This window comes from Sarcophilus harrisii, chromosome 5 (genome assembly GCF_902635505.1).
Source record: "Sarcophilus harrisii chromosome 5, mSarHar1.11, whole genome shotgun sequence".
Taxonomy (NCBI): Eukaryota; Metazoa; Chordata; class Mammalia; order Dasyuromorphia; family Dasyuridae; genus Sarcophilus; species Sarcophilus harrisii.
In genome coordinates, this window is record NC_045430.1 from 49,922,005 (window position 1) to 49,940,233 (window position 18,229).

An 18,229-nucleotide genomic window follows, 5' to 3' on the forward strand; every position below is an offset into this window, starting at 1 on the left:
TAGAATACATTGTTAATCAATTTTTAGGTGACATTTAAAGTTGAGAAGGCAATTTATGTTATAGTGGATTGAGTTCACCACAATGTCAGGAGAGGATATGGATTCAAATTCAGCTTTAGTTGTATGGCTCTGGATAATTTGAGTCCACCAAAGAGTTGCTATTCTTCCTTCTCTTCTTTTTCCCTCTTCCCCCAACTTTAGCCTGTGGTCTTACAGTGAGTGTTTTTTTTTTTTTTTTTTTTTTTCTCTGAATGAGAGAGTATGGTTTCTATTCTTATAGCTTATTAATGTGGAGAACATAGTTTCAAATAGCTATTCCTGGACCAGTTCACAACACCACCATGAATTAATATGTCTATTTTTTCATAAGCTCTCCAATATTTTCCTTTTTAAACTTTACCCGTCTGATAAGGGTAAGCCAGTTAGCAGAGTTACTATAATTTTCATTTATCTAAGCTTTTTAACTTTTAACCAGAACCACATTGTTTTGATAACTACTGCTTTGTAGTTTTTCCATTTAAAAAATCCAGTGGTGAGAAGAAAAAAATTACCTCTTACACTTGTTACCTCTATAACAAATAAGCATAGTCAGGCAAAATGGTTTCATATGGTGGCCATGTCCAAAAACTATGTCACTTCCTGTACTTTGAGTCCATCTTCTTTCTGAGAAGGTAGATGATATGATTCATCATAAATCCAATCCTGTACATAATGAGATTTGTATTTTAACCACAATTATGCAATATTTTTTAAGGTTCATAAAGAGCTTCACATAATGCTATATAATTTGAACTTGTATGGCTAGATATTAGGAAAAGTTAAGGCTAGTTAAAGTATAATTGAATTCATGGGAGCTGGTGAAATCACCAAGTGAAATAAAATAGAGGGAGAAGAAAAAAGCACCTTTGTGGGACATCTAGTTATCAGGTAATGAATTTGATGAAGATCCTGAAAAATAAACAGCGAAGGAAGAGTCAAAGAAAGAGGAAAACTTGGAGAGAACATTGTCTTTTTAAAAAAAAAAAAAAAAAACTTGAGTTCAAGAAGAGCATAATTAACAGTATCAAAGCTGAAATCAATTCAAAAACATTGAAATTTGAGAATTGTTTGTTAAAATTGGCAATTGAGAAATATTTGGTAATTTTGGAGAAAACAGTTTTGATTCTGTGATGAGATTGGAAGCCATACCAAAAACAGTTAAGACAGTGAGAAGGAAGAAAGTAGAAACCCCTATTATTAGTGGGCTTCTTGAGATTTATTGGTACTTATCAAATTCATAATTTTTTTTTAAGATCCTTCAATCATCACTACCTTTAGCCTTTGCCGATTCCCCTCCCCAAACATATATATATATATATATATGTATATATGTATTCTTTATGTACACAGGCATACAGATATATATACCTCTTTATATACATATTATCCCTGATATATTATAAATGTATTATCTCAAATCTGTCGGGTTTAAGGTTTGTTTCATTTTTGCCTTTGTAGTATCTCTAGTGCCTGCTACCGTTTAATAAGTACTTGCTGATTTATTGGTTCTCCCCACTTCTTATCATCTATTATATTGGATATTTTTCTATATATCTTTTATTATTTTATTGCTTCTTCTATCACACTTATTGTCTCTAATGTTTAGTTATTTCTGCAACTGTCTGAATTCTCCAGACTGAATTTTTTCTAGGCAGACATCATACTTTAACTAGTCTTTGAATTTCCTAAATATCTTGCACAATTTTTTGTTTAGAAATGGTTTATTGAATTCAGATAACTACAAAAGAAAATGGCACTTTGTCAAATATTTTAAAATCCTAGATCATTCTACTGTGTTTTGAGAAATCCAGATATCCATGTTGACAGTATGCATTGTATAATGTATTTCCTGTTATTTTCCAATAAAACATTTGGCTTATGGCTTAACCCACAGAAATTTTCACCCTTATAGTTTGTCTATTAAGAGGCAGCATGAGATAATATACTACTGAACCTTAGAAACAAGAAGATAATCAGTTTTCCGTGTATAATTGATTATAGATTTAAAGAAATCCAGCAGCTTAATTCTTTCATAGTATCATAAAATTGAAGCTTGAGAAAGGAACCCAGTTCCTACGTGTTAAAGGCTAGTTCAAATCAGATTATGGTACTATTGGTAAATTTAATTTTTAATTAAAAACCAATTTAAATTTTTTAAAAGTACAACAAAGATAAGATTAGTATTTTTTAAGTCAGCATGTCACCTCACCCCCCACCCCCCCTCCCCGGGAACTCTTATTTTAATCTAACCTCTGATCTAGTCCAATAATTTTCTTTTTTTAACAGTACGTAATTCCTGTTGATACCAAGCAGTTAAGAAAAACTGCTTTTTACTAAACATCTCACAAAAGCCAACAAAAAGTTGGTTTCAAGTTGGAAATCTTATGTTTAGTGATAAGCTTCATTCGTTTAAAAAAAAAAAGTATTAGTAAAATGGTATTTTGTGCCACCTGTCAGACTCCTTTTCTTATTTTTCCTCCTCTCAACGTTTCTTTTTAATAGTGATCTATTAAACAGCTTATTAACATTTCTAATAGTGAAAAGAAAAAAAATAGTAAATTGTATATATTATCCTGGTGGGAAATTTTTAGGTCTCAAATCAAAACACTTAAATTTTAAGTTCATAACAATGCATAGTATAAATATCAAAGAAAATAAAATACAGTTAAATTTAAAACCTTGTTAAAATCCTAAGTAAATGGTTTTAAATGAACAAAATTTGTCACACTTATTTTCATTAGTCACCTTTAAAGAGAAGTCTACCCATTATTCTTGTGCTTCTCAAACTCCTTTTCAATTATTCCACCAAAACTCTCACTGATTCATAACCTAGTTCCAAAATCCATTCATTTTTTTCTAAGTCTTTATCGTTCTCACCCTCTCTAGCCCTTTGCTTCTCTATACTACTCAATTGTTTCCACTCCTATGACTCTCAGTCTTCCTTCTCTGGCTCTTGCATTGGCTCAGATTTTTCACTTTCACATTTTTTCCACATTTGTGTCTGATTTTCCCCCTTATTCTTCCTCTGGATCTCATTTGTTACTATAGTCCAAATGACTACAGATATGTCGCTCAAACTCTTTGCTAATTGGAGGCAACTAAACTCACATTTAAAACATTTGATCCGTCATTTTTACTTTCTCTAAATGTTCTCTTTTTTTTGTAAATGGCACTACCATCCTTCCCACTAAATTTGAATTTTAAGGGCTTCTATAAACATATGTCAATCTTTACTAGAACATAGAAGCATTATTTAGATGTTCCCTTTCCTCAAGAAGTTACTGATATAATATTTATACCAGTAATTATAGTGTAAAATAATGACTTGCATAAGTGCCATTTCAGGCCAGAGAAGAGTGAGAATTCCCAGTGATATAATCATGAAAAGGCTTGATTGAATAACATAAAGGAGAGAGAGAATATATATATTTTGCTACTTTGTTTTCCATGATCCTTTTGAGTAGTTGCTTCATGTGGGCAGGAATTTTTTTCCCGTTTTTGTCTTTGTACCTTTTAACTTCTACATCTTATATGTAGTAGTTGCTTAATAAATGTTTTAGATGTGTATTAGAGTAGGTGGTATTTGAGCTGATGATTAAAAGATAAATTGAGGGCATTTAAATAGAAAGACCTGGTTGGGACATTTTGTGGTGAGCAATCTTGTCTTAGATTAGATGTCTTAGAGAGAGATATCTTAGTAGATGCCTTAGAGGAATAAAATAAGCGATGACAAAGGAGTATCATTTTAGCTAAAAAAAAACATAATTTATATGGAGGAAAGGGATAATGGAATGAGGCTGGAAAGGTAGGATGGAACTGGATTTTGTATATACTTTATAAATTAAGTCACAAATAAGTCAGTGTAGATACATTGCTGTGTAGTACAGTATTCTACACATAATGAATATTATAGACAAAATGTTTCATAGGTCTCTATAGACTTGAGAGATCTATATTTTACATCTCTTATAGGTAAGGAAATCTCCCAGAAAGTGAAATAATTTGTTCAGAATCCCACAAATATCTGAGTTGAATTAAACTTGGGTCTTCTGACTTTCATATGCAGTACCTGATATGTAATAGGCCCTCAATAAATATTTGTTAATAAATTGTTTACATAGCATATCATTTCCTTAAGAGAGCAGTTACAACTACAGATTTCCCATACTCTCATTTCCATTTAGCAATACACCTTACTAGAAGATGTTTGTTTGGGTGGATAGAGCACCAGCCCTGAAGTCAGGAGGACCTGAGTTCAAATTCAGCTTCAAACACTTAATACTTCCTAAGCTGTGTGATTTTGGACAATCACTTAACCCCAATTAACTCAGAAAAAAAAAAGTTACTTTGAATTCCAAAAAATAAATTTTAATCAATATCTCTTTGCTCTTAAGAATTTATGAAATGTTTTGTGATTGCATATGAATTTGTCTTGCTGCTTATTCTTTTCCCCTTACTTAACCTTCAACTGCCTCAAGTGACTTTCCCAGAGTTACACAGCTAGGAAATATTACGTATCTGAGGTGGTTGAATTTGAACTCAGGTCCTCCTGACTTCAGGGCCAGGGTTCTATCCACTATGCCATCTAGCTGCCTCTTGCTGTCTTAACAACAAAAAAATAGAAAATAGTTGACATTTTTCCAAAATCCCTCTCAAAATATTTTGCTCTAATGATAATTCTGGTATAATGCTTTAATCTTTCATGAATTTATGAGCTAATCATTGAGTCACTTAAATTATTAAAATGTTCTGATTTGTTTTAAGAGGAAGAAATTGGAAGCAAGTTAAAAATGTCCCTTAAAAATTTGCAATAGTGATAGATCATAGTGTACGTAATGTTTGCAATAATGAACATCAGCATATTCAACTGTATAAACATATAAATTTACTAAGAACTCAAAAAATCTTAACTCTTAAACCATCTAAAAGAGTTACCTTTATAAGCCGTTTTTCTGGCAATATATTTTGATACATGCTATTTATTTATAATAGATAAAACAAATGTTGAAAGTGTACATGTTGTTCAGATGCATTAGTCTACTGCTAGTAAATGGTTTGCCTTTTTGTGTGCGCACGCACCTTAACTAGATTGTTGCCATATTACAGTTAGTTGTAACTAGTTTGCCTTCCTGTGAAAGCATAAAAATTAATCTTTTTCTTTTTTTCCCTTCTTTTTAGACTGATTCCCTTTCAAGGTACGTTTCAGGTTTTGTGTGTGTGTGTGTGTGTGTGTGTGTTTCATTTTTAGAAATAAATCCTATTTAACTCATGTATTCAAATATTTAAAATTTAATATTTGGTTATTCTATTCATAAATATGAGTTTTTTAAAAATCTAGACATTTTGAACTGAATGTATTGTACAATAGAGAATTACTTTTTCATTTTTAACTTCTACAGTGTAACCGCAATAGATGAGATCTGCTGTATTCTTCCATAATCCTTCTCAGGGATTGATTACTTTTAATATTATCTTTGTTGAACTAAAAGGTATAGTGATTTAAAACTATCCTCTTATTCTACCTGAAATTCTTGTGATTGTGAATGATAGGTTGCCTAGGCCAAAACTCCCTTCCTGGACTGTTGTTCCATTTCCACTGTTCTTCCCTCTCAGCCTTATTTTCCACTATCTATTTCCCTTGCACTTTGCCTTTTGGAACCCCATTGACAAACTAGCCTTCTATACTCTTCCCCTTGGAAATTATTTTGTTTGCATTTTTAAATTTTACTTATTGGAAAACATGCTGTTTGCTCCTGGCAAAATGTAAAATCTTCTGAGGGCAGGGACTTTTTCTCTTGTATCTTTGTTTTCTCAGTGCCTAATACAATGGGATCATAAAACAACATCACAGTTTAATGTAATTGAAGTTCTAATAGTTATAGTTTGGATACTTTGAGTAAACACTTGAAACCTGTTTCAAAGAGTCCCATCTTTAGAGATAATATAAACATCATTGACTAGACTGACTGAATTTTAAGAAATTTTTCATAATATGGAATATATTAATGACCTCATCATTCAAAGTGCTCTAGTTTAAGACTTTCTTGCCTGCCAAAATAAAGTCTTTTCCAAGATCTATTACATATGAAAAGTTGTCACCATAATATATATGTATGTATATACTACATAATACATATCAAATATTGGTGATATTCTCACTAGGAATCTATATTTAGACCTGACATGATAGGCTGAATTTTTTATGCAGAGGACCTGTCTTTGTGTATATGTAGTAATTATTTAAGAGAAATTCCCATGGGAATTATTTTAGTGTTAAAACTGTCATAATGCATTTCTTTTTCCACTCGCAATCCCTTGTCACCCCAAAATTTATTTCACAACCCTGGGTATATAGATACACAAATAATATAGGCATCCAAATCAAACATTTACTGATAATACATCACAATTTCGCGACACCTTCATTCAGTTATTACAAGATGCCACATAGGGTCACAAACCACAGTTTTAAAACCAGGCACTATACCATGCTGAAATGTTTAATGATCTTTATTGAAGCTTTTTTGTTGTTGTTGTTGTTGTTGTTGTTGTTGTTGTTGTTGTTGTTGACTTTTTTATACAATTAATTCCTAGAATATATACTATATCTAATATATCCTTAAAAGAGCTCACTAGTGACAATTTGATGTATATCAGATTAAACTTCAGAGTTGTTTTAATTTGTGTTTCTCTTGGGTGATTATTAATAGTTTATATTTCTTGTTTTGATTGTATCCTTTGAGGTATTGGGAAATAGCTCTTATATTTGTTTAAGTTCCCTTATATAGCTGAAATATCAGGCTTTTATCAGAATCATTTGATGTGAATAGTCTCCTTTTCCCCAATCCTTGTTATTTTGTTTGTGTAAATATTTTTAAAATTTTTTATACAATATAGATTTTTTTTCCTCTTTTTTTTATCATCTTTCTTTTTATAGTCCAGTTGGAACTTATTGGGACATATATACTAAAAGATGTTGAGCTATTCTTGTTTTATGCCAAACTGCTTTCTAGGCTTTCAGTAGTCCATGTCAAATAAAATACCCTCCCCTAGAACTTTTTGTTCTTGTGTGTATAAAATATTTGATTTCTATCTTTTGTATGTTTTTCTAGTCTAGGCTCTTCATCTGAACTAATTTTCTGCTTTCTAACCAATATCAAATGATTTTGGTGATTGCTACCACTTTGCAGATTTGTCAATGCTAGGTATCTCTCCCTCTTTTCTCCCCCTCTCTCTTTCCTTTCTACTTTTCTTTTTTCTTTTTCTTGTTGCCTTAGCATAGCAATAAGTCAGTTAATATAGATAAAGTATATTGGAGCATAACCCTAAATTGACCTTCTTTGTGCCTACATCTTATTCATTTCAATTCAGTAAACATTTATTAATCACATGATAGATTTTAGACAAAGTGCTAGATGAAAAGAGGATAAAAAGACACAAACTGCCCCTTCCCCTTAAAGAGTTTTTCTTCGATTTGAAGATTACAGCATGTGAAAAACAAAAATACAAGATAATTTCACATGAGAAAAAGCCCCGTCTGCTGAGAGAATCCCACATCTATAAATCTGAGCCCCAGACTTTTAAATGAAAAAATTCTAAGAAAACAGTAATTGAAGGGTATGCATTCTAGGTATAAGGGACCAGGTAAATTTTTCCAACCTTGAAGACTTCCTTGTTTGTTTCATTACAAATTAATATCTGCAAAGGAAACTGTTAAATTGAGGGCCAACTAAAAAGAATGCTCAACCTGAAGAGATTTCTAGCAATTGATACCTCAAGCAAAAATACAAATATTGCTATTTTTTTCTGTAATGTCTATATTATAATTTATTTTATAATAATAAAGGTGCATTCATATATATATGCTAAAGCAAATTATATTTAGATAAATGATTTTGAGAAAGAAGCATCAGAACCTCTGGTTTCTCTCTAGTTACCCCAATTATATATGTTATATGGGAAGTCATGGAAGAGATTACAGCCTCGGATTGTGCTGGGACTCAAGACTGCATCATTCCCTGTCTTCTCTGAAGGATTAGAGCAAAAAAGATATTCAGAACACAGAGATATTTTCATATGGAAGAGATCCCCAGTGGTTGATATAATGTATTCCTTGAGTAGTATCATGAAAGGGATAATTGTAAAACAGACCTACTTTTCCTGTAGGAACACAGTTAGAAACTGTATAATCCTTGTAACTCTTTATTTACCATCTAAAGTATGGTACTAAACAATACAATTCAGTATGTTAGTGGATCTCTTATCTTATCAATGTGGGTATTTCCTCTAGTAATGCAACTTATCCATGCTTTCTCACTCTGTCCTTAGTCTCCTGAAGATCATCCAGAGGAGAGCCCTTCTGGTAAAGATATAGAAAATACAAATCACTTAATATTCAAATCATTCATGTCTTTCTTTTAACTCTTAAAAATATGGAGGGAGGGACTGTGCCTTAAGCGTATAATAAATTCACATAAGGAAACACTATATCCCAATTTAGGTTGATACTTTTTCTGCTGTCACATTCAGATTAAGGTAGTAACTTGCAACTTCATGTTAGTGGCTACAAGTTCAGTGTACTGTTTCCTATTCTAGGCTGATTCTCAGGTTAGAGCAACACCAGGTCTTGGAAACCTCTAGATGTTCAGGCCTTGCATGACAGGTACAAGTAACCCATTGAACCCCTTCTCAGTGGAGATCAGGAATTGCAAGGCTTCCTTGGGAAAGAGGAGGAAGAAGTCATATCTTGGATTTGCAATGTTTTAAATTCATGCCCTTTTGTGCACCAGTCTCTCATAAAATAGACATTTTTAAAACTTTACGTTGATTGGTCAAAAGGTCCAAGAGACCTGGAAGTCTGTACAGACAGCACAAAAACTATACCCGTTGTAAGTTTTCCCTCAAAAAACCCAACATTTACTATTTTTAACTTCTTGGGTGCTCAACTTTTCATGGGTTAAGTTGAAAAACTATAAGGAAGTTTGAACTTTGAACCTTTTTTCTTGATGAACTTCCCTGTTTGATAATATTTCTCTCATTAAAAAACATTTTTAAAGAGCAACCTATCATTTTTTCCCTTTCCCGTTATCTCAGAGTAGTCAAAAATAGATACTATTAACTCATTCCCCTGTACTTTTTAAAAAAAGATGTTTCAGTATATCCTAGAACTGGTAAGACACAATTGATACAGTTGAGTTATAATAAATACATTTGTTAAATTCCCCAAAATAGCCCATTTGATTATTACTTCCAAAAGAGTACAATGATAGCATTCATGAACTTTTATGTGAAATATTTCTTGACAGAATAACTCATTTCTCTGGTGTATTAAATTTGGTTATAGTCCTTCCCTCACAATAATGTTAGAAAGTTACAGGTTTTCTTCCATATGTAACATATTAACTGAGACAAACAATGGAGATTGAAGCTCCAAGTCTGGAAGGACTGTTGGAGCCTGCTCATCCTCCAGTGTCCATCTTACAGATGAGGAAACAGAGGCCCAGAGAAGTGAACTGACTTCCTTGATGTCATATTATGATTTTTAATATCACAGCAAATCCTAATATTTAGGATTAATATTAAGATAAATAAATATACTTCTGAGTTACGTGATAAGCTAAATAAAGCCTATTCTCTGATTTCCCTTGGTTTTTCAGACCTCTCCAAAACAGACATTTTATACCAAAGAAAAAAACAAACCTTTTATCCATGCTTCTTTGGATTCAAAAGAAAGCTTAAGGGAAAAAAATTAAATATGTACAGCTTTCTTAAGCAATTCTCCCCATTTCTTAAGCTACAGTGGCAAGGCTGGACTAGCCATCCCACAGAATGCCTGAAAGAAAACCCAAACCTATATCCTGTCTTTTCCTTCACTTTTTGGCACCTTAGAGATCCTGGCTCCAAGTTTCTAAGCCCCCTCAGACCAGCACAGGCAGCCAGCACACTTCTATAGCACTTTAGGCTATGGAAGCTCATTGGGACCATGTAGCAGGCCACATCCTTTGCTATAAAAAATTTCTTAAGGAGCTTCAGGAACAGAGTGAAAGGGGCAGACATCCTGCCTCCCGCTCCTATTCTTTCAGAGCCTCAGATTCAAACAAAAGTTAACCTCTTAGCACCAACATGGCAGTTAACTGAACTGCCATTGCCCAGTCAGTGAAAGGAGGGAATGGGGGGAGTAGGACATGGGCAGATGGGGAGAGCTGGGACCTAAAATCATTTGAGACAGAGACCTAAGCTGATGTGAGAGGAGGCTGAGATGCTTTGAGATTTAGTCCCCAAAGATACTATCATTTGAGGAAGAGAATCGGCAAGTCAGAAAGTGAGCAATAGGAGAAAATAAGGGGAGGGAGAGTTTGAAATTACTAAGAGTTCTCAGGAAAAAGAAAATTTAAAAGGCCTCAAACACAAACAGATAAATCAACAGGGAAGAGAAACATGGCCCTAAATCTATAAATGAATTCAGACATTTGCAAAACAAAAATGATACAACATTTCATGAGACAGATGACCTTTTGGAATTTAAGGAGAACATGGAATTGCAACATACCACGTCTGAGTGGTTTAAAAGAAAAATGAGAGTTGTGAGAACAATTGCTGCAAAATCTCTACACAGCAGAAATAGCAGAGGGAAAAACTAGATTTTGCAATGGCAAGTTTCAACAATGCAAATACACAGATGGGAAAAACAATCTAGAAGAGGCAAACAAAAATTTAAAAGAAAATAAACTCATTGTGCAAGTAAGAACATACTGATCTCAAAAGACAGCCTTAAAAAAATCTATGTTCACATTAGAATGTGACAGGACAATAAAACCTTAATGCCATAAATTTAGGAAAACTGCAGAATTTCTGAATCTAGAAAATAAAATGACTGTTGAAAGAATTTACAGATTTCTTCTGGGGGGAAGAGGGAATAAGAATCCAAAACACATAGTGGTTAAAAACAATTTATTTTAGAAACAAATTCTGTAAGTTGCCAGGGGAAAGATCTTCGAATACAAAGGAAATAAAATTGTATAATGTAAGACTATTCTACACCTGCCAGAACACGTAAGAGGGAATGGAATATGTGCAAAAATAACTAATATTCTTTTTTTTTTTTTTTAATTTAATAGCCTTTTATTTACAGGATATATACATGGGTAACTTTACAGCATTAACAATTGCCAAACCTCTTGTTCCAATTTTTCACCTCTTACCCCCCCCCACCCCCTCCCCTAGATGGCAGGATGACCAGTAGATGTTAAATATATTAAAATATAAATTAGATACACAATAAGTATACCTGACTAAAACGTTAAAAAATAACTAATATTCAACAAAAAACAAGGGATTGTGAGATCTATGCCAGAGTGTTACATAAAAGTTTAAAACTTAAAATATTTTATATACTTATATATTCTCCCTAGTAAGAGTCACTAAATAATAGAAAACTAAAGCTCCAAATGCATAAAATATATCAATTCCAAAGAATTGAATTCCAATTCCAGAACACAGTATGATTATTTTCTCTCAAAGCATCACTTATACATCAGCATTTGTGTGATTCTTCTATCACAAGAGCATAGACTATGCCACAGTTCTGTTGTGCTATAAAAATTGATGAGCATGCTCAGAACCAGGAGAAAAGTGTACACAGTGACAGCAGTATTGTATGATGATCAACTGTGAATGATTTGGCTATTTCCAGCAATATAATAATCCAAGACAATTCTGAAAGGACCTGTGATTTTAAAAATGCTATCCATTTCTAGAGAATAAATTGATGCACGCTTTTTTCCTTGAACTTTTTTCCCCCCCTTCATTCTGTGTTTTCTTTCACAACATGATTAATATTGAAATATGTTTTACATGACTGCACATATATAACCTTGCCCTTCTCAATTAAAGAAGAGAGGAAAGAAGGAGGGAATTTGAAATTATCTTTTTTTTTTTTTTTAATGTTTCAAATGGTTTTTACATGTAATTGGGGAAGGAGGAAAAACAAAGCTCTTTTCCTTTTATTCCTATTTGAAGTTTATTTTGTTAGACAAGAGATATAGTATGCTAATTTAAGGTTAACTTGACAATAGTACATTTGGATATATGTATTGTGATATGTACACATGCATTAAATGTATATGTGTATATTTTTCATATTACAAAAAATTTGCCTCTTCTCAATTCAGGGGAAATTATGCCCTTGTTTTTTTGTTTGTTTTACTGAATTTCCCATATGATGCATATCTGTATTTTTAAAATATATATATTTTAAAGGGTTTTTCTGTAGGAAACATTAAAATTTCATTTTGCCTTTGTCAGCAAATACATAGGGATGAGCACTTTTTGTTCTCCAGTGAAATAGATATCTGGAAAGATCATTTTTACTGTATCCAAAAAAAGAAGGAAAATCTGTTTTCTCCTTTTCTACCCTACTAGATGTTTCAGATTTTAAAATCACTCTAGTACAGAGATAGGGAACATCCCACTGAATTACCATATAAACCCCACAAAATCATTTCATCTGGTCCTAACCAAAGCAACCACAAGCAGTTATGAGCAGAAAGCTCTCACAATAATTTCCCACTGCTTGAGTTTTTAAATTGATAATTTTTTATGTCCCACAAATGATGTTATATAGGCCCTTGGCAGAAAAAAGATTTCCTACCCCTGGTGTAATACATTAGATCCCTGAACCTGAATTGGGGGGGAGGGGGAAAGCGCTAAAATAGTTTCAATAACTTGTGAAATTTAGCATTTTCTTCAGTTATTTAAAATTTGATTAGTTTTATCAGCTATCAAAAGGGATGCAAGTCAAGTTAACAAGCGTGTGCATGTGTTAAATACCTATATTTTATTTTCTGATCAATAATTGGTATTAACTCTGAATTAGAAGGAATTAAGCTCAGGCCAGATCTCCCCTTTGAGCAAGAAGTTAATTCTTTTTTATTTTGTTTTTCTATAAAAATAGAAAATAATGATGTGTCTAATGTTTTTAAATCACCAAACCAAAAAAGAAAAAAAGATCTGAATGGAAGACCATTTGCTAGCTCTATGAATTTAATGACTTTTAATTTCCTCATCTTTAAAATGACAATGACATTTGCTATCTATTTAGGTTCTTCTACCTAAAGTAGCAGACCAGTCCTTATTTGATATATTTCATTTTTCATTCTGAATATAAAGGCTAACAAAGAAGAATATTTGCATATATACAGACTAGCACCGAAAGAATGAAATTCAACTTAAGGCCAGCTTCTCCTAACTTTTTCTTTCATGTACATATGGTGTTTGTTGCATATACACTAATTACAAGAAAGAAACAGTTTTACTTTCCTTGTCCCTACCTTCTACATTTTTACCCTGTTTTTTTACTTCCCTTCATTTTTCTATCTTAAAACCTTTAGAACTGAACCAGTTCATACCCTTTATTTTTCTTAGCTTCCTCAATACTCTTTGAATTCATTAATGTTTTAGAGGTATATTCTATTCAAATTTTTTCTTCTAGTTTTCTCTTAAGTCTGGTGTTTGCATTTAAAGTCCTGCTTGGCTCTAATCTATTCCGTAGAAATGAAACGCCTATCTTCCATTAAAGGTCTTCTTCCCAAAATCATATTTAGGTTTATGGCACATAAGATAAGCTGTTTTTCATTGTGAGCTTTTCTCTTTTTGCCTTTTGGAACATTATATTCCAGAATCTCCTCTCTCATTTATAGAAGATATCAGGTCATCATTGTTCTTCAGTCATTTTTCAGTCACATTCAATGACCTCATGACTCTTCATGACCTTATTTGGGGTTTTCTTGGAAAAGATACTAGAGTGGATTACCATTTCTTCTCCAGTTCATTTATAAATATGAAAACTGAGACAAATAGGATTAAATGACTTGACCAGGGTCACTCAACTAGTGTCTGAGGCCAAATTTGAACTCGTCTTTCTGACTCCAGACATGGCGTGCTATCCATTTCATCACCTAGGTGTTCCTACCAGGTCTTATGTGATCTTAATTATAATTCCTTATTACTTAAATTCCTTTCTGGATTCTTACAGAATTTTTTTTTTTAAATGAGCTCTTGAATTTGGCTATGATATGTATGAGGTTTTTTCCTTTGTGGTTCTAATAAATCATGATTTTCAGGAATCCATTGCTTTTTTAATTATCTCTTTGACCTGTTTTATTTCCGATGTCTTAGATTTCTTTTTTCAATCTTTCGATTTTTGTCTAATGTTTCTTGTTTTCTTATTAATTTCTGTTCGATCTATCCTAGTTTTCAGGCAGTCGTCTTCTTTGGTAAGTTTTCCCCCTTTCTCTTCTGAGTTACTTATTTTCTTAATTCTTTCCTCCAGAGATTTTATTTCATTTTTTAAAAATCTTATTCTTTTCAGTATTTATGTCCTTGTGAAAAAGCATGTTCTTCCCTTTGGATCTCTGCTTGCACTTGTTACAGAATACTTATTATTTTGAAGATTCTTAGATTTTTAATCGTTTGCACTCATTTGTGTTTTCTTTATTTATCTCCCCACCTTTCATTCTTGAATTTGGTCTCAACCAGACCAGATTCAACTCCTGATGTACTATTGGGTGGGGTGTTTGCTCTCAACCTTAATTCCACTGGGTTCCTCTGCTGAGCTTTGCTTCCTAAGGTTGGTTGCATTCCTAGATCTTTGAGGATCAAAGTGTTAGATCTTCCCAGGTCCATCTGGTTTTTTAAGGTGGAGTACTAGTTATTTAGGAGACTTTGCACTTGGATTATCTCAGTCTGAATATTACCTGCTGCTATAGTCATTGCCCTTCCACATGGCTTCCAGGGTAGCCCCACTGCACCTTAGTGGGCCTTTCTGACTTCTGTGTCTTTCTGGAAGAATCTTCTCCTACTTTCTATGTTCTTTGAACCTCATGTCTGCTTTGGGGCTGGTTTTCTTGGCAGCCACCTTAACTTTTTATCTGGGCTGACTACATGTAGTTCAGTAGTGGAAATAGTTGCTTCTTGATATTTGATCTGATACAAAATTTGGGTGTGTCATTGTATTAAAATCTAGGACTTTGACTAACTTTCTATCCAGAGTACCATTTTGACCCGAAGTCATAAAAGACTTAATTATTTTGGGATACCTGTTTTTGTTTTCTTTTAAAAAGCTATCTAAATTTGAATTATAAGACCAAAAAACAAAAACAAAAAAAATCCTCATACATTAGGGAAGACACTTTGAAATTATTTAACTTTACTACACAATACCCATAACCTATTTTTCTTCTTACCTCTACTGTACAGAAACTCTTAATCTTGCCATCTCCTGCAAGTGTTCTACTTTAGTGTTTGTAAATTATTTTATATAATTATAATCGTTTTAGTTCATTTCCCTCGATTTTGATATGAACCATACTTTTCATCTTCTGTTTTCTCTGTCCTTTATTTTCTTTAGGTAATCACCCTTGTACTAGCATCATCAACCTCCATTTCCTCTTCTTAACTTTTGTTAAATTATTTCAGTACTGCCCTCTGTTAGGAAATGCTCTAGGCCTTTTCCTTTTGCTTATCATACCTTATTAAACTGTAGATTACTCCTACCATCTATATCCTTCATGAACTACCAAAGTGAGCAGAAGTTAAAAAAAAAAAAACAGTTCTTGCTTAGGATTAGTGGACCATTCCTCAGACCTCACCCTCTACTCTTTGAAATTCTTTAGGGCCTGGTACCTTCTGGGGCTCTGTTGGCTGATTTCAGTGCCTGGACGGTAGGACCCTTTGCCTATGGCTGCAGAAACACTACTGCAAGTCAAATTTATGTGAGATGAATTTATGTAAAGCAAGAGCTGTCTGTAGATAAAGAATTTCATTTCTCTATAGTCAGTTTCTCAGTTCTTGATCTCTCATTTAAGTCATCTCTGCCTCCAGGCAATCCCATTTGGGATTTTCTTGGCAGACACTGGAGTAATTTGCCATTTCCTTCTCAAGATCACTTTACAGATAAGGAAATAGAATCAAACGGGGCTAAGTGCTTCTTTGCCCAAGGTTACGCAGCTACTAAGTGTCTGAGGTCAGATTTGAACTCAGGTTTTCCTGCCTCCAGGCCTGATAACTCTGTCCAATGTGCCACCCAGCTGCCTTATATGTTTCCATACTCCCATCTCATCTTATCTTCTACAGTAGATTGCCTTTACTATCAATTTCACATTTATCCTGACTTTCTTTTCTACTTTCTCCTAGTTTGTTGGATTTTCCTACTAATCGGGTTCTTTCATTTTTTCAAAAAATAACAAAAATCCCCCTTGAGCCTATCCCCCACATATAGTATTGTAAACATTCTCTTCACTTTCTCAGCTAAACTATTTCAGAAATTCATCTAGACCAAGTAGATGTCTCCACTTCCTTTCTTCTCATCTTTTCTTAACCCTCTGTTTTCTGGCTTCTGTCTTCTTCATCTGAAACTGTCCTCTTCAAAGTTGTGGATGATCTCTTAATGGCCAAACTCAATGGCTTTTTCTCAATACTTATTTTTATTGATCATCCCTCATACCCATCTCTGTAACTCCTGACATTGTTGATCATTTTCTCTTCCTGTTTAATCCCTTACTTTATAATCTGTTTTGGTTCTCTTCCCACCTACCTAATTGTTCCTTTTCCATCTCCTTTGCTGGACTTTCATATAATGCCCTCCAACTTTTATAGGCTCATTATATGTATTTATGTCCCCATTTGTGATGTCCCCCAAGGTCTATGCTAGACCTTCTTGCTTTTATACTGTAGTGTCTCATATGATGAACTCATCAACTCCCATGGCTTCTATTATATTTATGCAAATGATTACCAGGTCTTTATAATCAGCTTTAGTATATTTCCAGAGCCCAATCCTGTATGACCAACTACTTTTTGGACATCTTTAAATTAATATCCCTTAGTCTTCTAAAAAATTGATCATATTCCTATTGAACAACCCCAGCCTCCAACTCTCCTACAATCTATTTTTTACTATTAACAGTATCACAATCCTTCCAGTTACTCAGGCTTACAACCTTTCATTACCTTGATTAAATTTTACTTCATATATATAATCCATTTTCATATCTTGTCAATCCTATTTTCACAACGTTTTTTCCATCTTGTCCCCTTCTTTCTCCTCAAACAGCTACCCTCCTAGCCTTCTAAATTAGTCTTCTTGGCTCTTCTATTCAAGTAAATCCTCTGCTTAAAGTGATTTCCTAAAACACAGCCCTGACCATGTTTTTCTTAACTACCACTGCCAATAACTTCTTCTAGGGCCAAATATAAAATCCCCTCTCTAGCATGTTGTAAAGCCTTTCACAACCTTGCCCTGTTCGGTTTTTCCAATCTTTTTACACTTTAATGCTCTTACATTTACTTTAGAGTCCAGCAACGCCTGCCATGTTACTGATACTCATGACACTCTGAATCTTGGCATTGTGCCTCTTTACTAGTTATCCCCTCTACCTACTCTTCGCTTCTACTTATCAGCTTCCTTTAACATTCAGCTCACATTTCATCTTCTGCAGGAGACCTTTCCCAGTCCCTCTTTTTAAATTATTGTATTACAATAGAAATGTTTTTCTTAGTTATTGTGTAGAGTTTATATATTGAAAAACATTCTGAAAAGTTCATAAGCTTCACCAGATTTCCCAAGGAGTCTATGACAAAAAAAAGTTAAGTCCATACCTTCCCTAGATGTTAGTGCTTTTATAATGCTGGAGAAACTGAGGCAGGAGAGAGATTAGAGAGTTTTCAATATTTTATTAATTGGAGAGTATAATTGACTGGATAGGACTCTCGTCTCAAATTATCCAGTCAGATAGAGATAAAAATGTACTGGGACCAAGGAAACCATGTTAGTCCCCTGGCTGGAATCCAGCAATGAATGGGAGTGACCCAGCTTCTTAAAGACTCTTTAGAAACAAAGAACCAAGAGGATGGGGGGAGACCATAAATCCTAAAAGCCCAGAGACAGGATGTCTGAATACCCAGAGATAAAGATGTCAGTGAGGTCTTGAGGGATATTGTAAATTCTTGAGAACAGGAGTTCTGCTCTCTTGTTTATCTTGCTAGCAACTTATAACCTTAGAGTAAACAGTTCCCAATCTTAATGGACCAGAGTGGGTTTTTACAACTAAGGGGATTTGACAGAATAGTTAAGGAAACTGAGACAAAGGAAACTAGTTCAGGGAAACCGAGTCAGAACAGTTAAAGAGAACTA

At 33.5% G+C, this 18,229-nt stretch overlaps 1 protein-coding gene across 7 annotated transcripts in view; it reads left to right on the forward strand.

Annotated features, from left to right (window-relative positions):
- PPP1R12A (protein phosphatase 1 regulatory subunit 12A) overlaps window positions 1-18,229 on the forward strand; it is a 158,277-nt gene that overhangs the window by 129,441 nt on the left and 10,607 nt on the right. For 6 of the 7 annotated variants that reach the window (XM_031938713.1, XM_031938712.1, XM_031938710.1 and 3 more), the window contains one exon: window positions 5,218-5,234. In XM_031938713.1, the coding sequence (XP_031794573.1) occupies window positions 5,218-5,234 (17 nt within the window). Of the gene's footprint in view, window positions 1-5,217; window positions 5,235-5,438; window positions 5,529-18,229 lie in introns of all 7 variants that reach the window. The other variant, XR_004229620.1, reaches the window with a different exon arrangement.